The 17,669-nt window shown below is 41.7% G+C and overlaps 1 protein-coding gene across 2 annotated transcripts in view; it reads left to right on the forward strand.

Annotated features, from left to right (window-relative positions):
* The window catches only part of LOC136867499 (FACT complex subunit Ssrp1), a 214,415-nt gene that overhangs the window by 119,752 nt on the left and 76,994 nt on the right, over nt 1–17,669 (forward strand). For both annotated transcript variants that reach the window (XM_067144709.2, XM_067144710.2), the window contains exon 10: nt 14,240–14,372. In XM_067144709.2, coding sequence (XP_067000810.1) covers nt 14,240–14,372 — 133 coding nt within the window. The remainder of the gene's footprint in view (nt 1–14,239; nt 14,373–17,669) is intronic.

Here is a 17,669-nt window from a genome sequence, read left to right on the forward strand (position 1 = left end):
ATGCTTATCGCTACATGTCCGGCAGAGCTGATCACGTGAACTGGGAGTGTTTCCCTGTCCAGGGAGTCATGTGATCACGGTTTTAGGTATTGTCCATTCGTTGTATTGTCGACTAGTACCAGTATTTTGTCTTCACCTTTCATTATTGTTTCTCAGTTAAGTTTTCTTATGTATGTCGATCTTCAAGTTATGGAGAAACATGGGAGTTATACGGCTGTGTTTAAACTCAGTGATAAAATATGCTGAAGAACATAGTAACAGAGCTGCCCGTCGAGAATTCTGTGTGACTGAGTTTAATGTTCACTACTGGCGTAAACAGAAAGCTGCGTTAAAAACCACCAACTGAACACGTAAAGCATTCAGAGGGCTGAAAACTGGAAAGTTTCCTGAGATGGAAGACGAGTTGCTTCATTACGCTAGAGTTGCAAAATGATGGATTTAGTATCTCACACGAGATGCTACAATTTGAAGCTCGTGCACTAGCGATTAAAAGAGGAATTAGCTGTTGGGATCTGAAAGTGAGCCTGGGTTGGATCCGTAGATTCATGCCGCAAAAGAGGTTGTGTCTGCGAAGGCGAACATCTCTCTGCCAGAGAATGCCAAGTGATTTCAGCGACAGAATCATAGATTTTCATCGCCATGTGATAGCAATGCAGAAGAAAAACAATTAACTCTTATCTCAAATTGGATATGCAGATCGAACCCCAATAAACTTCAACATGCCATGCAATACCACCATCAGCAAGAAGGGAGAATCTAGCGTGCTTGTATGTACAACTGGGTGTGAAAGACAGTGTTGCACTGTCGTGCTAGCAATAACCGCATACAGAAGAAAATTGCCACCGTACATTATTTTCAAAAGAAAAAAGTGCCTAAAGCGAAGTTTCCCAAAGGCATTTATGTACGGGTTCAAGAGAAAGTATGGATGGATACAACTCTTGTCCAGGACTGGGGAGTACGGCCAGGGGCGCTGCTTTGTCACCCAGCAATGCTAGTGTGGGACAGTTTCTGTGGAGACTTGGTGGAAGACACAAAACTTCTTCAGGAAATGAAAACTGATCTCGGAATTCCTGGTGAACTCGCACATTGTCTACAGCCCTTAGATGTTTTCGTCAACAAGCCCTTCAAGGACAACATACGTAAATTGTACACCGAATTGATGACAGGAGGGGAGCATGAGCTGACGCTAGCAGGCAAAATAAAGAGGCTGTCATTTGAACTCGTGTGCGATTGGGTTATGGTGTTGACAGACGTTATTGTCAAGAGTTTCTTGAAGACTGGCATGGCAAATGCATTGGACGGGAGTCGGGATGATGCAGTACAGGATGACGACCAGAATGATGCATGCGAGAATAAATTGGAGACTGAAGGCAGTGACAGTGAATAGGGTAAGTATGCCAGTTGTCTTGTTTCCATAGCTGAATGCAAATTTTACATTTTTTATTTTATTTTATTTTGGGAATACAATATTTTGCACCCACATCCCTACATATATCACACACCAAAAATGTTCACACTTTAAAAAAAAAAGCTATTTGTTCCAGGTGTCAACGCATGTGGATCTTTTGCCCCTACTGGCACCATATTGTATGAACCTGCATGTAAATTGGAATGTTGTGTGTGAGGAAGGGAAGATTAATGATGTCACAAATACCCAGTCTGTAGACCAGGGATATTAATCATTACAATTAAAAAACCCTGACCCAGCTGGGAATTGAACCCGGGGCTGCCGGGTGACAGGCGGACGCGTTGCCCCCCTACACCGCGGGGCTGCACATGTTCGCACTTACTTTTTGTCAAAAAAGTGTGAGTTATATGTGAGCAAATATGGTATATTATATTATTTAATTTTTAATTCCATAATTTGTTAGGTCATCCTTACTTCAGCAGTCTGTTAACATTTTTCAATTTTAAAAGGAAAGATAGGAACATACAATAAAGACAGGTCATTGTGAGCAGTGGGAAATACAGAAAGGGGTGAACACGAAAACACAAAAGGACAATGTCCACATCTTTAAATAGGCTCTTCCCTTGTGGCAGTATTGAGACATCATTGCCATAAGACCTATCTGTGTCGGTGCGATGTAAAGCCCCTAGCAAAAAAAAAAATATTGAGACAGCAGTGGGAATTGATTGAAATTGATTGTTTTAAATTTTTTTGTTGTATAAGATTTTATTTTGTTTGGAGCTTTGGACTTAGAAGAATTCTCTTTTAGAAACTCTTTTTTTATGCTTTTTATTGAAATGATCATTGACTGTATCTGTAAATTTTAATATTATGAGTTTTTTTTTAAATTTGTGAAGCAGCGTGTACCTACATGTACAGTTCTAGAAGCGTATTTCCTGTTGTGTAAACAAAGCCTTTTCTCAAACATTTGTCACGAAGAATGAAGAGACTTTTGATTGGAGAAAATAAGAGTTAGTGTAATTGGTGGATGTGAAAGTCGAGGGTAAATCCTCTTTTCTGATGGGTTGTCTTTGGTGGTTACACCATTTTGTATAACTTCATAACTTATAATGTATCGTAATTATTCCTTGGGTTTGCCTTCCCTTATATCTGTGTTGCCTTACATAAGTATTGATATAGATGTTGATTCCCACAGGGAATATGAAATATTTTTCCTGAATGAGTAAATTTATAATACCAATAATGGTCCGTTATTGAACACTATAAAGGGCGAAACGCAGGCAACCAAGAATGAGTTAGCTGGAAAATTTATAATGTCCAATAACGGACCATTAAATTGGTATTACATAAGTATTGAAAATTACTTGAAGTGTTTTAGGTAGTGAGGCAAGTTTTCTTTACCTCTGTGTTTGGTCTTATTTCTACTTTGTGTAGATTGGGATTAGCCCTCATTTAATCATCATATATCATTGGATAATTTTCTTTTAATTCAAATTCTTTGATTAAATTTCTTTTAACGAACCGCACATGTCTGCAGGCGCGGTTAACTATACCTTAATTTTTTCTTTATAAAAGTATTTCTATTTTGAGTTTTGATTTGTTCCTTTCTATTGATTTTAATTTTCTGTCTCTTATGAATATTGAAATGTTTCCTTTTTCATGCGTGTATTCCAAGGGCAGTTACCCTCTATGGTTTCTTTCTTCGCAAAAGGCTACGCGTTCCATGCTGCTTTCCACATCCATTCTGTAGTTGTTGTGTTTCCTAACCTATTGTTTACATTTTGTGCTGCAACACTTTTGTTGAACCTTAAGTTAAATGTTCCTCTTCAAATCCATGTCTTTATGTGTCTCTTTGATACTCCCACGTGACGCGTCCCAGGTGGCGGATAGGGGGGTCCTAACCGGCTTGCCGGCGAACTTGAGGGAAATAAAATACCTCTCGTGGACCAAACACACAACCCCCTGTGGGTGGGGGACGCCGATGAAGAATACACCCACGGTATTCCCTGCCTGTCGTAAGAGGCGACTAAAAGGGGCGACCAAGGGATGATTGTCTTGGAACTATGAAACTACTTGTGATTAGTACCACCACGCGGAGTGCATCATGGGTCGCTTTTACTTGTGTGTAGTACCACTATATTAGGTACCAAATGGGTTTGTGATTAGTAGCACACAGGAGCACCGTGCGGTCGGCTTTTGCAGTACCACCATACGAGCAGGACCATGGGATGATAGCTACCATTGTTCTGCCTTGCCTGTGATTAGTACCCACTATATGAGGAACACCATGGGATAGGGGAAGGTCCCTGTGCTTAGTACTCTTATGTGATGAACAACATAGGTTTGCCTTGCCTGTAATAGTGCTGCAAAGTGAGAAAAACATAGATCTGTTTTATATGTCGAATTTCATAACCTGTGAGTAGTACAATAATGTGTGGAATACCGCAAGTCTCTGCTTGATTAGTACCACAATATGACAAATACCATGGTTCTACTTTCCTAGTGATCAGTACCATTATGAGGGGCCAATAACTTGGATTTTGGACCCCCTTTAGACTGCAAGCATCATCGTTTGTGTTATGCTGTAGCAGCAGTCCCTTGGTCAGTAATCCTATTCTTTTACGTCAGCTTGTGTGAATGTAAAAGCATTGCGGGTTGCATCCACTGATTGTTTTAAATTCATGTCCATAGATTCATTCTTCGTTCTTACGCTTTGAATTCTGGTCAGTGGAGAATTTTAGACTTTTAAATTGTCATTCCATTTTGTCTCATTTCGTACCATTAGGGGCCGATGACCTCGATGTCATCATATGTATCTCTTGACCTGTCACTTGTTTGTGAGCTTGTATTCAGGTGATGGTGGGTCTGAATCCCACTGTTGGCAGCCCTTAAGATAGTTTTCAGTGGTTTGCCATTTTTGCACCACACCTTAATTCAGGGCATGACTGATACCTTCATAACCTAGCTCTTTCCCATCCTTACATCACTGAAAACCTTTAATGTTGCCCCCCTGTGGGTGGGAAAAAAACGCCCACGGTATCCGCTGCCTGCCGTAAGAGGTGACTAAAAGGGGCCCCAGGGACTTTCAACTTGGTAGCGTGGGTTGGTGACCATGGAGCCCTTAACTGAGTCCAGGCAATGCTTCCACTTACTTCTACTAGGCTCCTCACTTTCATCTATCCTGTCCGACCTCTCTTGGTCAACTCTCGTTCTTTTCAGACCCTGATGGTATTAGAGCATTTGAGGCCTAGGGAGTCTTTCATTTTGCACCCTCCGTGGGCCTTGCATTTCTTTGTCCGTTACTTCAGTTTTCAAAGTGACGGATCCCTTCTTTTTTTCTTTTTTGTCCCCCTCTCTAACCCTTTGGGTGAGGGGCGCAGGCGAAGAATACATCCACGGTATGTCCTGCCTGTCATAAAAGGCAACTAAAAGGGGCAACCAAGGGATGATTGAATTAGAACCATTAAATTACTTGTGATTAGTACCATCACACGGGGATCACCATGGGTCGCCTTTACTTGCGAGTAGTACTGCTATGTTAAGTACACAATAGGTTTGTGATTAGTAGCAGCAGAGAGTGGTTCACTGTGGGTTTTCAGTACCTGTGATTAGTATCACCATATGCAGAACATCACAGGTCTGGGCGTTGCTTGTGATTTATACCCACTATGTGAGGAACACTACAGGATAGTACAAGTTCCTGTGATTAGCACACCTACGTGAGGAACACCATAGGTCTGCATTACCTGTGCGACATACAATACTTGTGAGTAGTACCAGAATGTTTGTAACACAGTCAGTTTACGCTACTTTTGATCACTACCACAACTTGAGAAATACTATGGTTCTACTATATTAGTTATAAGTACTATTATGAGGGTCTGTTGACCTGGATTTTGAACCCCTTTAGACAATAAGCATCCTCGATTCAGGATTGTGCTTTGGAAGCAGTCCCTTGGTCAGTAACATAGGTTCTGGAAAGGTCAGATCCAATTATTGTTTTACATTCATATTCATCCATTCATTCTTCTCTTCTGGTCACTGGATGAATTTTGTACTTTTAAATTGTCATTGCATTTAGTCTAATATCATACCATTAGGGGCCGATGACCTAGATGTTAGGCTCCTTTAAACATTCAAACATCCTTATCAAAAACCTTCAATGTTAAATCACTAACCAGAAACCTACTATGCTGGCGTAGCAGGGGGAGAGGTGATACTCCCACGTGGCGCTCCCAGGTGGCAGATAGGGGGGTCCTAACCGGCTTGCCGGCGAACTTGAGGGAAATAAAATACCTCTCACGGACCACACACGCACAACCCTCTGTAGGTGGGGGATGCAGACGAATACGCCCATGGTATCCCCTGCCTGTTGTAAGAGGCATCTAAAAGGGGCACCAATGGATGATTATATTAGAACCATGAAACTACTTGTGATTAGTACCACCATTCAGGGAACACCATGGGTCACTTTTACTTGCACGTGCTACCACTATGTTTGGTACCAAATAGGTTTGTGATTAGTAGCAAAAGAGTGCGCAACAGCATTTACAGTACCTGTGTTAGTAGCACTATATGAGCAACACCATGGGATGAGCGAACCCATGGTTCTGGCTTGTCTATGATTAGTACCCACTATATGAGGAACACCACGGGATAGTATGAGTTCCTGTGGTTAGTACACATATGTGATGAACACCATAGGTTTGCGTTGCCTGTAAATGGTGCCGCTATGTACGAAACACCGTAGGTTTGTAATATATGTGCAAAATTCATTACCTGTGGTTAGTACCATAATGTGTGGAATACCGCAAGTCTACGCTACTTTTGATTAGTACTGCAACATGACAAATACCATTGTTCTACTTTCCTAGCAATAAGTACCATTGTGAGGGATCGCTGACTTGGATTTTGGACTCCTTTCGACTACAAGCATCATCGATTCAGCATCATGCTATAGAAGCAGTCCCTTGGTCAGTAATACTACTGTTTTGTGCCAGCTTCTGTGCATGTGAGGCACTGTGGGTCGGTTCCACTGATCGTTTTAAATTCATATCCATTCATCGTCACGCTTTGAATTCTGGTCAGTGGAGGATTTTGGACTTTTAATCTGTCATATTTCGTCTCATTTCGTACCATTAGAGGCCGATGACCTCGATGTTAGACCCCTTTTATACAAAAAGCATCCATCAATCGTCAAACCACTACCAAGAAAACCTTCTGTTAGTTCTTTTCCATTACTTATTTTCATTTTCATTGCATTTTTTTTTTTTTAATTATTCCAAAGTTTATTATGGCATTCTTTCTTAATTCATCCATGTCTGAATCACGTCAGTCAGTTTTTCACTATTTTATCACTCGACTTCTCTAGTATAATTCTTTACATCTGTTTTCATTTATCACTCCATTCTTTAACGTACTTGCCAGAAAATTAAGTGCTGTTACCACAATTTAGTTTCCATTCTTCTGTGTTTGTCATAATAAGTAACAGGATGCCCATCCAAGGCAGTATAAACTGTGATCATGTTTCCTTGGGTGCCAAGGGTTTAGTTACGCTTCGGGAGAGGCACATGGCTCCGAAGTTTACTCGGCCTACATATAAAATAGGTGGCATGTTATTTCCTGGGGACAAAGATGGCCGGATATAAGATTTAACTGATCTGTCCTTCCTAGTACTGAAGTTGTAAGTAGTGGAAGTCTCTACTTTCCAGTTCTCCATGGTCCTTAATGGTTTATTTGGAGATGATTTTTCTTCGCTTTCGTGTCATTGGAATCTGATAATGCCTTACAGTACTGTATTTTGCTAGCCTCCATTTGCATATCTTTGTTCCATTTCTATTCTTGAATTCTTCATTAATGCACTTAAATTACTTGACCGAGTGAGATAGCTGTGCAGTTAGCTTGCATTCGGAAGATAGTGGATCGAACCCCACTGTCGGCAGCCCTGAAAATGGGTTTATCTGTGGTTTCCGATTTTCACACCAGGCAAATACTGGGGCTGCACCTCAATTAAGGCTATGGCCACTTCTAGCCCTTTCCTGTCTCATCATTGCCATGAGACCTATCTGTGTCAGTGCAGCGGATAGCTAGTTGTAAAACAAATTACCTGAACTTCTTCCCTGCTCCAATATTTATTTATTTTAATTTTTAAAGCTCCTTTTAGTTCTCTCTTTCGGTACCACCATAGTCTTCATTCTTTTTACTTATTGGTTCTCATTTACTGAATCAAGCTGCTCATGGACTTGTCTCCCATCCTTTTCCCAAATCCCACAATCAGCCTGATGGTATATGAAGGCCCTCAAATACGGCAGGCTTGTCGGTAGATTTGATTTATTTATCATCCAACAGCTTGTGCCGTGTCAAGAAAATAAGGTGAAATTCTTTACGTTTCGCAGAGAACTTTGCTCTGCGTCATCAGAAGAAAATCTCTACTGTCCATGAGAAAGGCTTGTCGAAAAATGTGGTTTGAATTTAGACGTTATAATAGAAGTGGATATGTCAGACTCGTTCGCTGAATGGTCAGCGTACTGGTCTTTGGTTCAGAGGGTTCAGGGTTCGATTCCCAGCCGGGTTGGGGATTTTAATCGCTTCTGATTAATTATTCTGGCTCGAGGACTAGGTATTTATGTCCGTCCCAACACTCTCCTCTTCCTATTCACACAGCACACTACACTACCAACCACCACAGAAACAAGCAATAGTGATTCATTTCTCATAAGGTTGGCGTCAGGAAGGGCATCCGGCCGTAAAACAGGGCCAAATCCACATGTGCGAGACAGTTCGCACCCGCGACCCCACAAGTGTGGGAAAAGCAGTAGGAAAAGAAGATAATAGAAGTGGAAATGGTACGTTCATTCATCACCAGATGGATCTCCAGATGCAGTACAGCGCTAGCGTTTGAAGTGGGGCGGGCGGGCACTCTATGAAGTGTCTATAAGATGTCTGACGAGTGAAATACATCCGCCATCCTGCAAGTTTCGTTTTAGGGCCTCCATAAACCAAGAGTTCCTGTGTGATTCCATTCTGCACCTGGGTAAGTGAAACACGACAGCCTATCTGGTGTTGTGGGAAGGAACATGAATTGGTAGCAACTGGAGTAAATTGGGACAGTCAAGGAAATTACCGATACATTTATGTATGAAACGTGTGTTGAGATATCTGCGTCTAGTTCTATTGATGACTGCTTGATACCCAAACAATTCTTACTGATCCATTTTGAGAATCTGATCTGTACTCGCTCTTAAGTACTGCTGTGAAGGGATCCACACTTCAGAACAGTACTTTAGACTAGATTGTACAAGGGAGAAATACAGGGTTTTCAATGGGACAGCAAATTTAAAACTCTTGCAATTTCCTTTGAGGAAGCCTAACGTTTTAAATCCCTTGTTAACGATATTTAACACATCCTCATTGAAAGATATTACAAACTATGAATCTCATTGTTGAATCCATATTGACGGTTGAACTTCTTACAAATTTGTACAGAATTATTTTAATCCTCCTAGTCAATACTATATATAACTTCTTACAAAATTGAAAGATAAACCATTTTGATTAATAAAAAGAATACCAAGATTCTTAATTTTATTAAGACGCGTTGCTTCTTGATCCTTAATATGATGATTGAATACATTAAATTGCGATTTTCTCGTGAAGGATACTGCATTGCACTTTGAAATATTTAGGGTTAAATGACACTTTTTGCACTGATCACTAATATTATTTATATCAGACTGTAACAATTCAGTCACTCATCTTTTCATTTCCCCTGTAGAGTTTGTCATCAGCATAGAATAGGTAGTTGCTTGAATGGATTTGTGATGGCAGATCATTAACAAACAAAAATTTAGTGGCCAGCATATAAATAAACCCTTGTGAAGCAAAATCCTGGCACTTCACTATTCCCAAAACTAGTGAATGGTTTATAAAACACTTGGTTCGATGGTGCACAAAGACATCTATGATGGCATGGAAGAAATGTGTGTCCAGTCCCTGAAGTCACGTCATGAGGACGTGCTGAAGAGCCGTATTTTCCTTGAATTGTTTACAGCTCAGCTGCATGTTCAGCGGTTCGAAGAGTTGGAGAGCTCTGGGTTCCAGGTCGATGCAGCAGAGTGGGTGGTCCAGTACCTCCCATTGGAAGCATCATAACAGTTTACACGTGCTGTCGGCTGCATGTGCAGCAGCATGACGTCTAATTGTTACCCCCACAAACACTCCAGTGTGTCACATTCACTGTTGCTCTCTTGGAGAGGAAATCAACCAGAATCATACCCTTTTGGTCCCAAAAGGTTTTGCCTTAACTTTCTTCACAGATAGAGCTGTTTGACTTTCTTACTAATAGAGGACAAACAGTGCTTTCATGATGTGGATGCTTGCTTTGTCTCCAGTATCACATTATTCACCACGTTTCATCTCCTCATGCCGGGCCGAGTGGCTCAGACAGATGAGCCACTGAATTTCTGATCCCAGCGTGGCAGGTTTAATCCTAGCTCAGTCCGGTGGTATTTGAAGGTGCTCAAATGCGTCAGCCTTCTGTCAGTAGGTTTACTGGCATGTAAAAAAACTCCTGCAGGACTAAATTCCAGCACCGCGGTGTGTCTGAAAACCATTTTTAAAAAAGTTAGTGGGATGTAAAGCCAGTAACATTATCGCCTTCTCATCTCCTGTAATGATACATTGCAGAAACGGCACTCCTTCCTCGTTCATCCGCATCAAGTGCATGAGAGACAATCCCAGATCTTCTGAGAGGTGCCTTGGCATCCACTGTGAACATGTCTTTTGGTAGTGCAGCTGCTCATGAACAATAGTGTGCTGACTGAGATGCAGAATTCATCAGTGAAGCCGCCAAGTCAAATGCAACAATAATCCTGGATCAGACCACAGAAGTGGCGTTGCAGGCGAGGCGTGAAGTGCAATATTTTCAGACTATATCATTGTAAACAAATGGGTCAATGCATGCTGAACTGATGAGACACACCACACTACACGTCTTCTTCACTTCTTGAGTGTTTGAAGAAATATGGCCCCTATTTCTAGCTCTCTCTTTATGTCAAAGCTTCCATTCTTGCGTTTCTTCTACTAAAGTAGTGTCCTCATCCTGAGGTAGTCCAGCTCTTTTCAGCTACACCCCCATTGAAGGTGAGCTGCTTGTACCATATTAACCACATTCCAGCCCTCCTACCATTTTAAAATTTCTGGCAATACTGGGAACTGAACCCAGGCCCCCGAGGGCGGCAGCTAATAGCATTAACCGTTATGCTGTGGAGGTGGACTACAAAGGGTGAACCAAAAGCTTTCCCTGACTTTTCAAGTTTGAAAAGACAACAAGATTCAGAATGTTCTTATCACTTTCATCATTCTAATAGACGCTGAACATTGCGTGAAAAACTAGACATTTCTCCACCAGACTTGCACTGTTTGGCTGCCCTTTCTGTGTAGCTTGTACTGAGCTGTGCCTCGCCTCAATCAATCAGTCACTACTGATCTGCATTTAGGGCAGTCGCACAGGTGGTTGATTTCCTGTTTTCTTAAACGATTGCAAAGAAATTGGAAATTTATTGAACATCTCCCTTGGTAAATTATTCCAATCCCTAACTCCCCTTCCTAAAAATGAATATTTGCCTCAATTTGTCCTCTTGAATTCCAGCTTTATCTTCATCGCCTGCCTTGTGCACCATGCCTCCGCCCGCTGCCACTTCTGTGTGCACATTGTTATTTGTGATGAACATGCTTGGCCGAGCAGATCGTTGCTCTGTCCTGCTGTTATCAAACTCAGTGCACCAATGCCAAACGTGTTTCTGTGACACTGTACATCCAAACAGTGTCAGTTTCTGCAATGAGGTGCCCTCCATTAGGTCATACTTCACCCTTCACCTTTTACCCCATCAACCTACTATGCTGGTGTAGCAGGGGGAGAGGTGATACTCCCACGTGGCGCATAGTGGGGTCCTAACTGGCTTGCCGGCGGACTTGAGGGAAATAAGATACCTTTCGCGGACCAAACACACACTCCCCTGTGGGTGGGGGATACAGGCAAAGAATACACCCACGGTAACCCCTGCCTGTCGTAAGAGGCGACCAAAAGGGGTGACCAAGGGATGATCAAATTAGAACCACGAGACTACTTGTAATTAGTACCATCATGCAGGGAACACCATGGGTTGCTTTTACTTGCGCATAGTACCACTATGTTAGGTACAAAATAGGTCTGTGATTAGTAGCGACAGTGTGTGGCTCAGGATGCATTTTACAGTACCTGTGATTCGCACCCCTATATGAGCAACACCATGGAATGAGCGACACCATGGTTCTGCCTTGCCTATGCTTAGTGCCCACTGTGTGAGGGATGCCACGGAATAGTGCGGGTCCCTGTGGTTACTCCACATATGTGAGCAGCACCATAGGTTTGCGTTGCCTGTGAATAGCGCCGCAGTGTGCGAAACACTATAGGTCTGTGTTATGTGTGCAAATTTCATTACCTGTGAGTAGTACCATGTGTGGTATACCGTGAGTCTACGCTAATTTTGATTAGTACCGTAACATGACAAATAGCATGGTTCTATTTTCCTAGTGATAAGTACCCGTACGAGGGGCCGATGACCTGGATCTTGGACCTATTTTGACTATAAGCATCATCGATTCAGTATTGTGTTTTAGAAGCAGTCTCTTGGTCAGTAATACTATTGTTTAACACTAGTTTCTGGGAATGTGGGGCATTGCAGGTCGGAGGATTATGGATTTTTAATTTGTCATTGCATTTTGTTTTAATTTTTAACATTAGGGTCCGATGACCTAGATGTTAGGCCCCTTTAAACAACAAGCATCATCATCACTTTTCACCCTGTTTCTATGCGCATACTCATCTAACAAGCTGTGGTCTCAAACGTGGAATATGTCACCCATGAGAGCTCTTGTTACCTTATTTTGAATTTTTTTTTTTTCACACATACATCCTCTGTTTTTCCATGTAATGAATGAGTTGGCATTTAAAACTCCTCAAGTTTCTATTCTGTAGCTCATTCCACGTTAAGAAAACTGTGTTGCTCTTATGACAACAGGGTTGCCATATCAAACAGCTCTGCTCTGCTCAACACCATCCCGGGAAACGGCAGCACACAAATATGTGAAATATATGTGAAATTCAATATTTAATTTCAAGACAAAATGTGGAAGAAACTAGGCTACAAATTATTTTTTTTTGAACTGAAGGGAATGGGAGGTTTACAGGGGCTATTTTTGGTTTGTACAGAATTAGAGGTAAACCTCAGCATTGAAGTGTAAGGCAAATTGGGGAAGAAAGTAGAGAAATAATTGTTACAGGCTCGAGGGGTGAGAGATGCATTTATTTGCATTTAATCAATTTCTCCAGGCAATAAAGGCTAGAAAAAACAACTCGACAAATAAATACTGTTGATGACTCTGCAAAAGATCACAGTATTAATGTTAAAGAAAGAAATAACACATATAGGCTTATCACACAACTCTCACTCAACACAAGACTATTACGCACTGATTTAAAGCCTAAAAACACACAAACAAATAAATACTGTAGATGACTTCACTACAGAAGTGAGTTGTCGGCAGTTCACAGAGTGCAGGACTACACGTTGCTTGTACCAGAGCAACACAAAAGAAGGAAAATGAAGGAAGGCAATGAAGCAATGTCTGTTTCTGCCATTGTGCTTCCTCCGTACAAATGTATTTATAAAAAATAAAATGTTCTCAGAGGGGGGTGTGTTCATTCCTTGTAGGTCCATAAGAGCGATACTTAACGTGGAATGAGCTATAGTATTTCTCTAGTTTAAATTCAGTTGTCCTCTCTCGTGTCTTTATATCTCATGAGAAACCTGTTTCATTTCAAGGTTAGGAAAGAACTGTTGTTGATATTATTTAAGAGGGCTGCTCAATGTCTAGTCCACTTATACAGTAATAACTGTTAATGGAAAATCTTGCCATAGGAGAGGGAAAGGAAATTTATCTTTGGATTGTGCGAAGAGCATCTGCATTTAAATAGAAATATAGGGGTTTCATTATGGAAAGTGGTCAGTGTGATGATCACAGCATATTTCAAAATGAATGAGTCGCTGCACTAATTGCTGCAGTTCATTCCATGTAAATCAGTAATGAGCACTTTGATGTCCCTACAGGACTGTCAAATTTGCATAGCCTAGTGATACTATATACTGTTACATGGAAACTTTCTTCAGTCATCCTGAATGGTTAATCTGGTTTCAGTTTCAAATCATCATTTTTTTCCACCATTAGCGGAACAGACCTAATATCATTGCAAATTATAAACTTAAAATTATTTATTCCCTGACAGAATATAACACTTTAGGTTCCATCTGTTCAATACTATTCACATTAGTCATCCTATAAGGTTAGGACATGTTCCAGCCTAATTGGGTTAAATTTGAGCATGCATGGGAGTATCTTCCATACATACTGTTCTCTAAGCTCCTTCTTTAATTCAGTAGTAGGTAGGGTATGAGCCTCTGGACCCAAAGATTGTTGGTCAAACTTGACAGAGGTAATCGGATTATTGAAAGACGGCAAAAAGTCCATTCAGCACTCTGTCATATGATATTGGCATGTAAAGGATCTCTGGTGACACATTTGGTGTTCACATTACAAAATTAATTAAAACTTGGCTGTAGATGGCCTGGTTTACTACACCATCTGATAGTGTAAAACGGAATGTTGAACTTGATGTTCAGGCAGTCTAGACGGCAAAATGCCTGCATATGGTAGCTGAGGCCATACGATTACGATTACAGTTGTCCAATTTCAACTTGCCTTTGTGTCATGATGTTGCTTTTTCATTCACAGGTCCTTTGATTTCGAAGTGGAGACCAAGTCTGGAGTAGTGCACACTTTCAGTAGCATTGAGAAGGATGAATATGGAAAGTTGTTTGACTTCATTTCATCCAAAAAGCTGAGAGTGAAGAATAGAGGAAAGAGTGTGAGTTGTATTTCCTTTTTATTTTGTTCCCATGTACGTGGTGGTTTGAAAAGTTCTCGGAATGTACTAGAATTATATATCTTACCTCGGAGGAACTGCTTTTATTTTTCAACATAGTCTCCCTGTAGACTAACACATTTGGTCCAGCGATGTTCCAATGCCTTGATCCCATCTCGAAAATGAGATTCCTCCAGGCCTGCAAAATACCTCTCCAATTCGTCTGTCAGTTCTTCCCTTGTAGAAAATATCCGTCCACCGAGGAAAATTTTCAGCTTGGGGAATAGATGAAAGTCTGATGGTGCCAAATCAGGTGAATAAGGTGGATGTGACAACAATTCGTACCCCAGTTCATTAAGTTTTGCCATGGCAATAACACTTGTGTGCGGCGGAGCGTTGTCCTGATGAAAGATGACCTTTTTCCTTGCCAAACCAGGCCTTGTTTCACATCTTTTCCTGTAGTTGGTCTAGGAGGTTTGCATAGTATTGCCCCGTAATTGTTTGGCCAGTAGGAAGATAATCTATCAGCAGAATGCCTTTTGCATCCCAGAAAACTCAGGCCATGACCTTTCCAGCCGAACGCACTGCCTTTGCTTTGGTGGTGGTGAATCAGCATGTTTCTACTGCTTTGACTGCTGTTTTGTCTCTGGGGTATAGTAGTGGACCCAAGTTTCATCTGTAGTCACAAACCGGTGCAAAAAATCTTGTTGGTTGCACTGAAAACGGGCCAGACTTTGTTCGGACATTTCCAATCTGGTGCGTTTATTGTCCAATGTCAAGAGCCGCAGCACCCATCTTGCGGATAATTTTTTCATACCCAATTCTTCGGTTAAAATATAATATACCCGTTCAGAAGACATCCCTACAGCTTCAGCAATCTCCTGCACTTTCAGTCGACGATCCTTCATGACCATTTTATGCACTTTTGCAATAAATTCTGGGAACACTTTTTGGCCGTTCACTACGCGGATCATCCAAGCTCTCCCGACCAAATTTAAACTCACTGGTCCACTTGGCAACAGTTGAAAATGAAGGAGCAGAGTCCCCCAGTGTGTTCTGAAAGTCGGCATGAATTTCCTTTGCTTTCATACCTTTCTTTACAAAGTATTTAATCACTGCTCGAATATCAGTTTTTTCCATTGTCACAAATCACTACGCGGGAACAACAACAAAGTGTCGTCACTACCACACTCCTGCAGCTAGAGCACTGATGCGCCACGTGTTCACTCACAAAGGATGTGTAATTATTGCGCGGGAACCTCGTTGCTCTAGCACTGACATCTAGCGGTGATTCCGAGAACTTTCAAATCGTCCTCGTATGTTCATTTTAGTAGAAACCACTCATTGCCATGTCACTCGAGACTGTCCTTGGATTGTCGAAATCAGACCATTCTTAGAGGGCAGCCCCGGACTCTCAGGGCTCAGACGGTTAGGGCGCTGCCTTTCTGAGCCCAATTTTGGCAGGTTTGATCCTGACTCGGTCCAGTGATATTTGAAGGGGCTGATATGTCAGTCCATTGCCTGTAAATTTACTAGCACGTAAAAGAATTCCTGTGGGACAAAATTCCAGCACCTCAATATATCTGAAAACCATAAAGGTAGTTAGCGGGACGTAAAAATCAGTAACATTATTATCGGGTCTGAGAGGAGGCATGCTAGCCCCAAAGGAGAGAAAGAGCAAGTGAGAAAGAATCGGTAGGTATGTGTGCTATGGGAGTGTAACGTGTATGGACAGCACATTTTATGAGACAGAAAGAATTCAGTAATTACAAAAGTCAGCCTTTTGAAGAAAAATGTCCTTTTTTCATGGATTTAGGATGACACGTGATATTTCTTTGACTCCAACATAGTTATGTTGGGGAAAACAATTTGAGGAGAGTGAATGTGTAACACTGTTCCAACGCAACATCAGACAAATACGACCTATTTTTACCCTTATTAAACTTGGCCAAGGTCCAAGACTGAGAATATGTGTTTTCAAAGCCAAACATAGAAACTAATTTGCATACCATAGCTTGGATACACGTTTCGGCTGGCACTAAGCTCTAAAATGCCTTAAGGAGTGGTGAACCCATCATAATAAAAGCCTATATGATAAGTGTACTGAATCCTCACAAAATGCTAGGGCGTTCCCCACAAGCGACGTGCAGTTCTTGTGATGCTGGGAGAACTGTGAGAAATGGCGACCAGCAACCAAATACATCAAGATAGCGACTATCAATATAGTGACACTAACAGGGAAAGTGGAAGAAATTGTATATTTTATGGTTGACAAAGATATAGCATTGCTGGGAATCAGTGAGACCAAATGGAAAGGAAAAGGTGAGAGGAAACTAAAGAAGGATACACCTTATACTATAGTGGAGGAAGAGAAGCCAAAAATGGTAAAGGTCTCATAATTAGAAAAGACCTAAAGGAATACCTAGAATTGGTGGAAAACATAAATGGCAGGTTGATTAAGGTCACATTGAGACTTGAAACTGGTGTTCAGTTATAATTCACCGGGCGAGTTGGCCGTGCGCGTAGAGGCGCGTGGCTGTGAGCTTGCATCCGGGAGATAGTAGGTTCGAATCCCACTATCGGCAGCCCTGAAGATGGTTTTCCGTGGTTTCCCATTTTCACACCAGGCAAATGCTGGGGCTGTACCTTAAGGCCACGGCCGCTTCCTTCCAACTCCTAGGCCTTTCCTATCCCATCGTCGCCAAAAGACCTATCTGTGTCGGTGCGACGTAAAGCCCCTAGCAAAAAAAAAAAAAAAAAAAAAAAAAAAAAAAAGAAGAAAAAACCAGTTATAATTCAGGGTTATGCTGCACAAACAGGAAATACAGACAAGGATCTAGAGCAGAGGCAGCCAAACAGCACTCCGGGCACGCTTGCGCTCCGGTTTCTCGCCGGTGTTCTTTTGGTGCAGACGACCTACATGTCTGTCTGTCTCTCTCTCGCTCGCCTACACCCTCCCGTACAGCCTGTGCTGTGGCAAAGGTCAACTGGTCGTGGTGTGGTACACCTTATCTTTCTAGCTGTAGGCCACTTGACATTGCAATCAAATTGCAGGGATTAGTAACGTTGAACTATGGCTAGCGCTGAAAAGAAAAGAAGTGGAAGTCCGACGTCGTTTAAGAAAGAGTGGGAACAATTTTTTTCATCCCGCACAATGGAAATGCGATGTGTCTTGTATGCCAATGTGTTGTTGTTTGCTTGTGAAAACATTCACTGGAGTGGCATTTCAATCAAAAACATCAGCATGAATTCGGGGCTCTCGAGGGCGAAGAGCGTCAACTTAAATTTCATGAGTTGAAA

The sequence above is a fragment of the Anabrus simplex genome, chromosome 3 (assembly GCF_040414725.1).
Source record: "Anabrus simplex isolate iqAnaSimp1 chromosome 3, ASM4041472v1, whole genome shotgun sequence".
Lineage (NCBI taxonomy): Eukaryota > Metazoa > Arthropoda > Insecta > Orthoptera > Tettigoniidae > Anabrus > Anabrus simplex.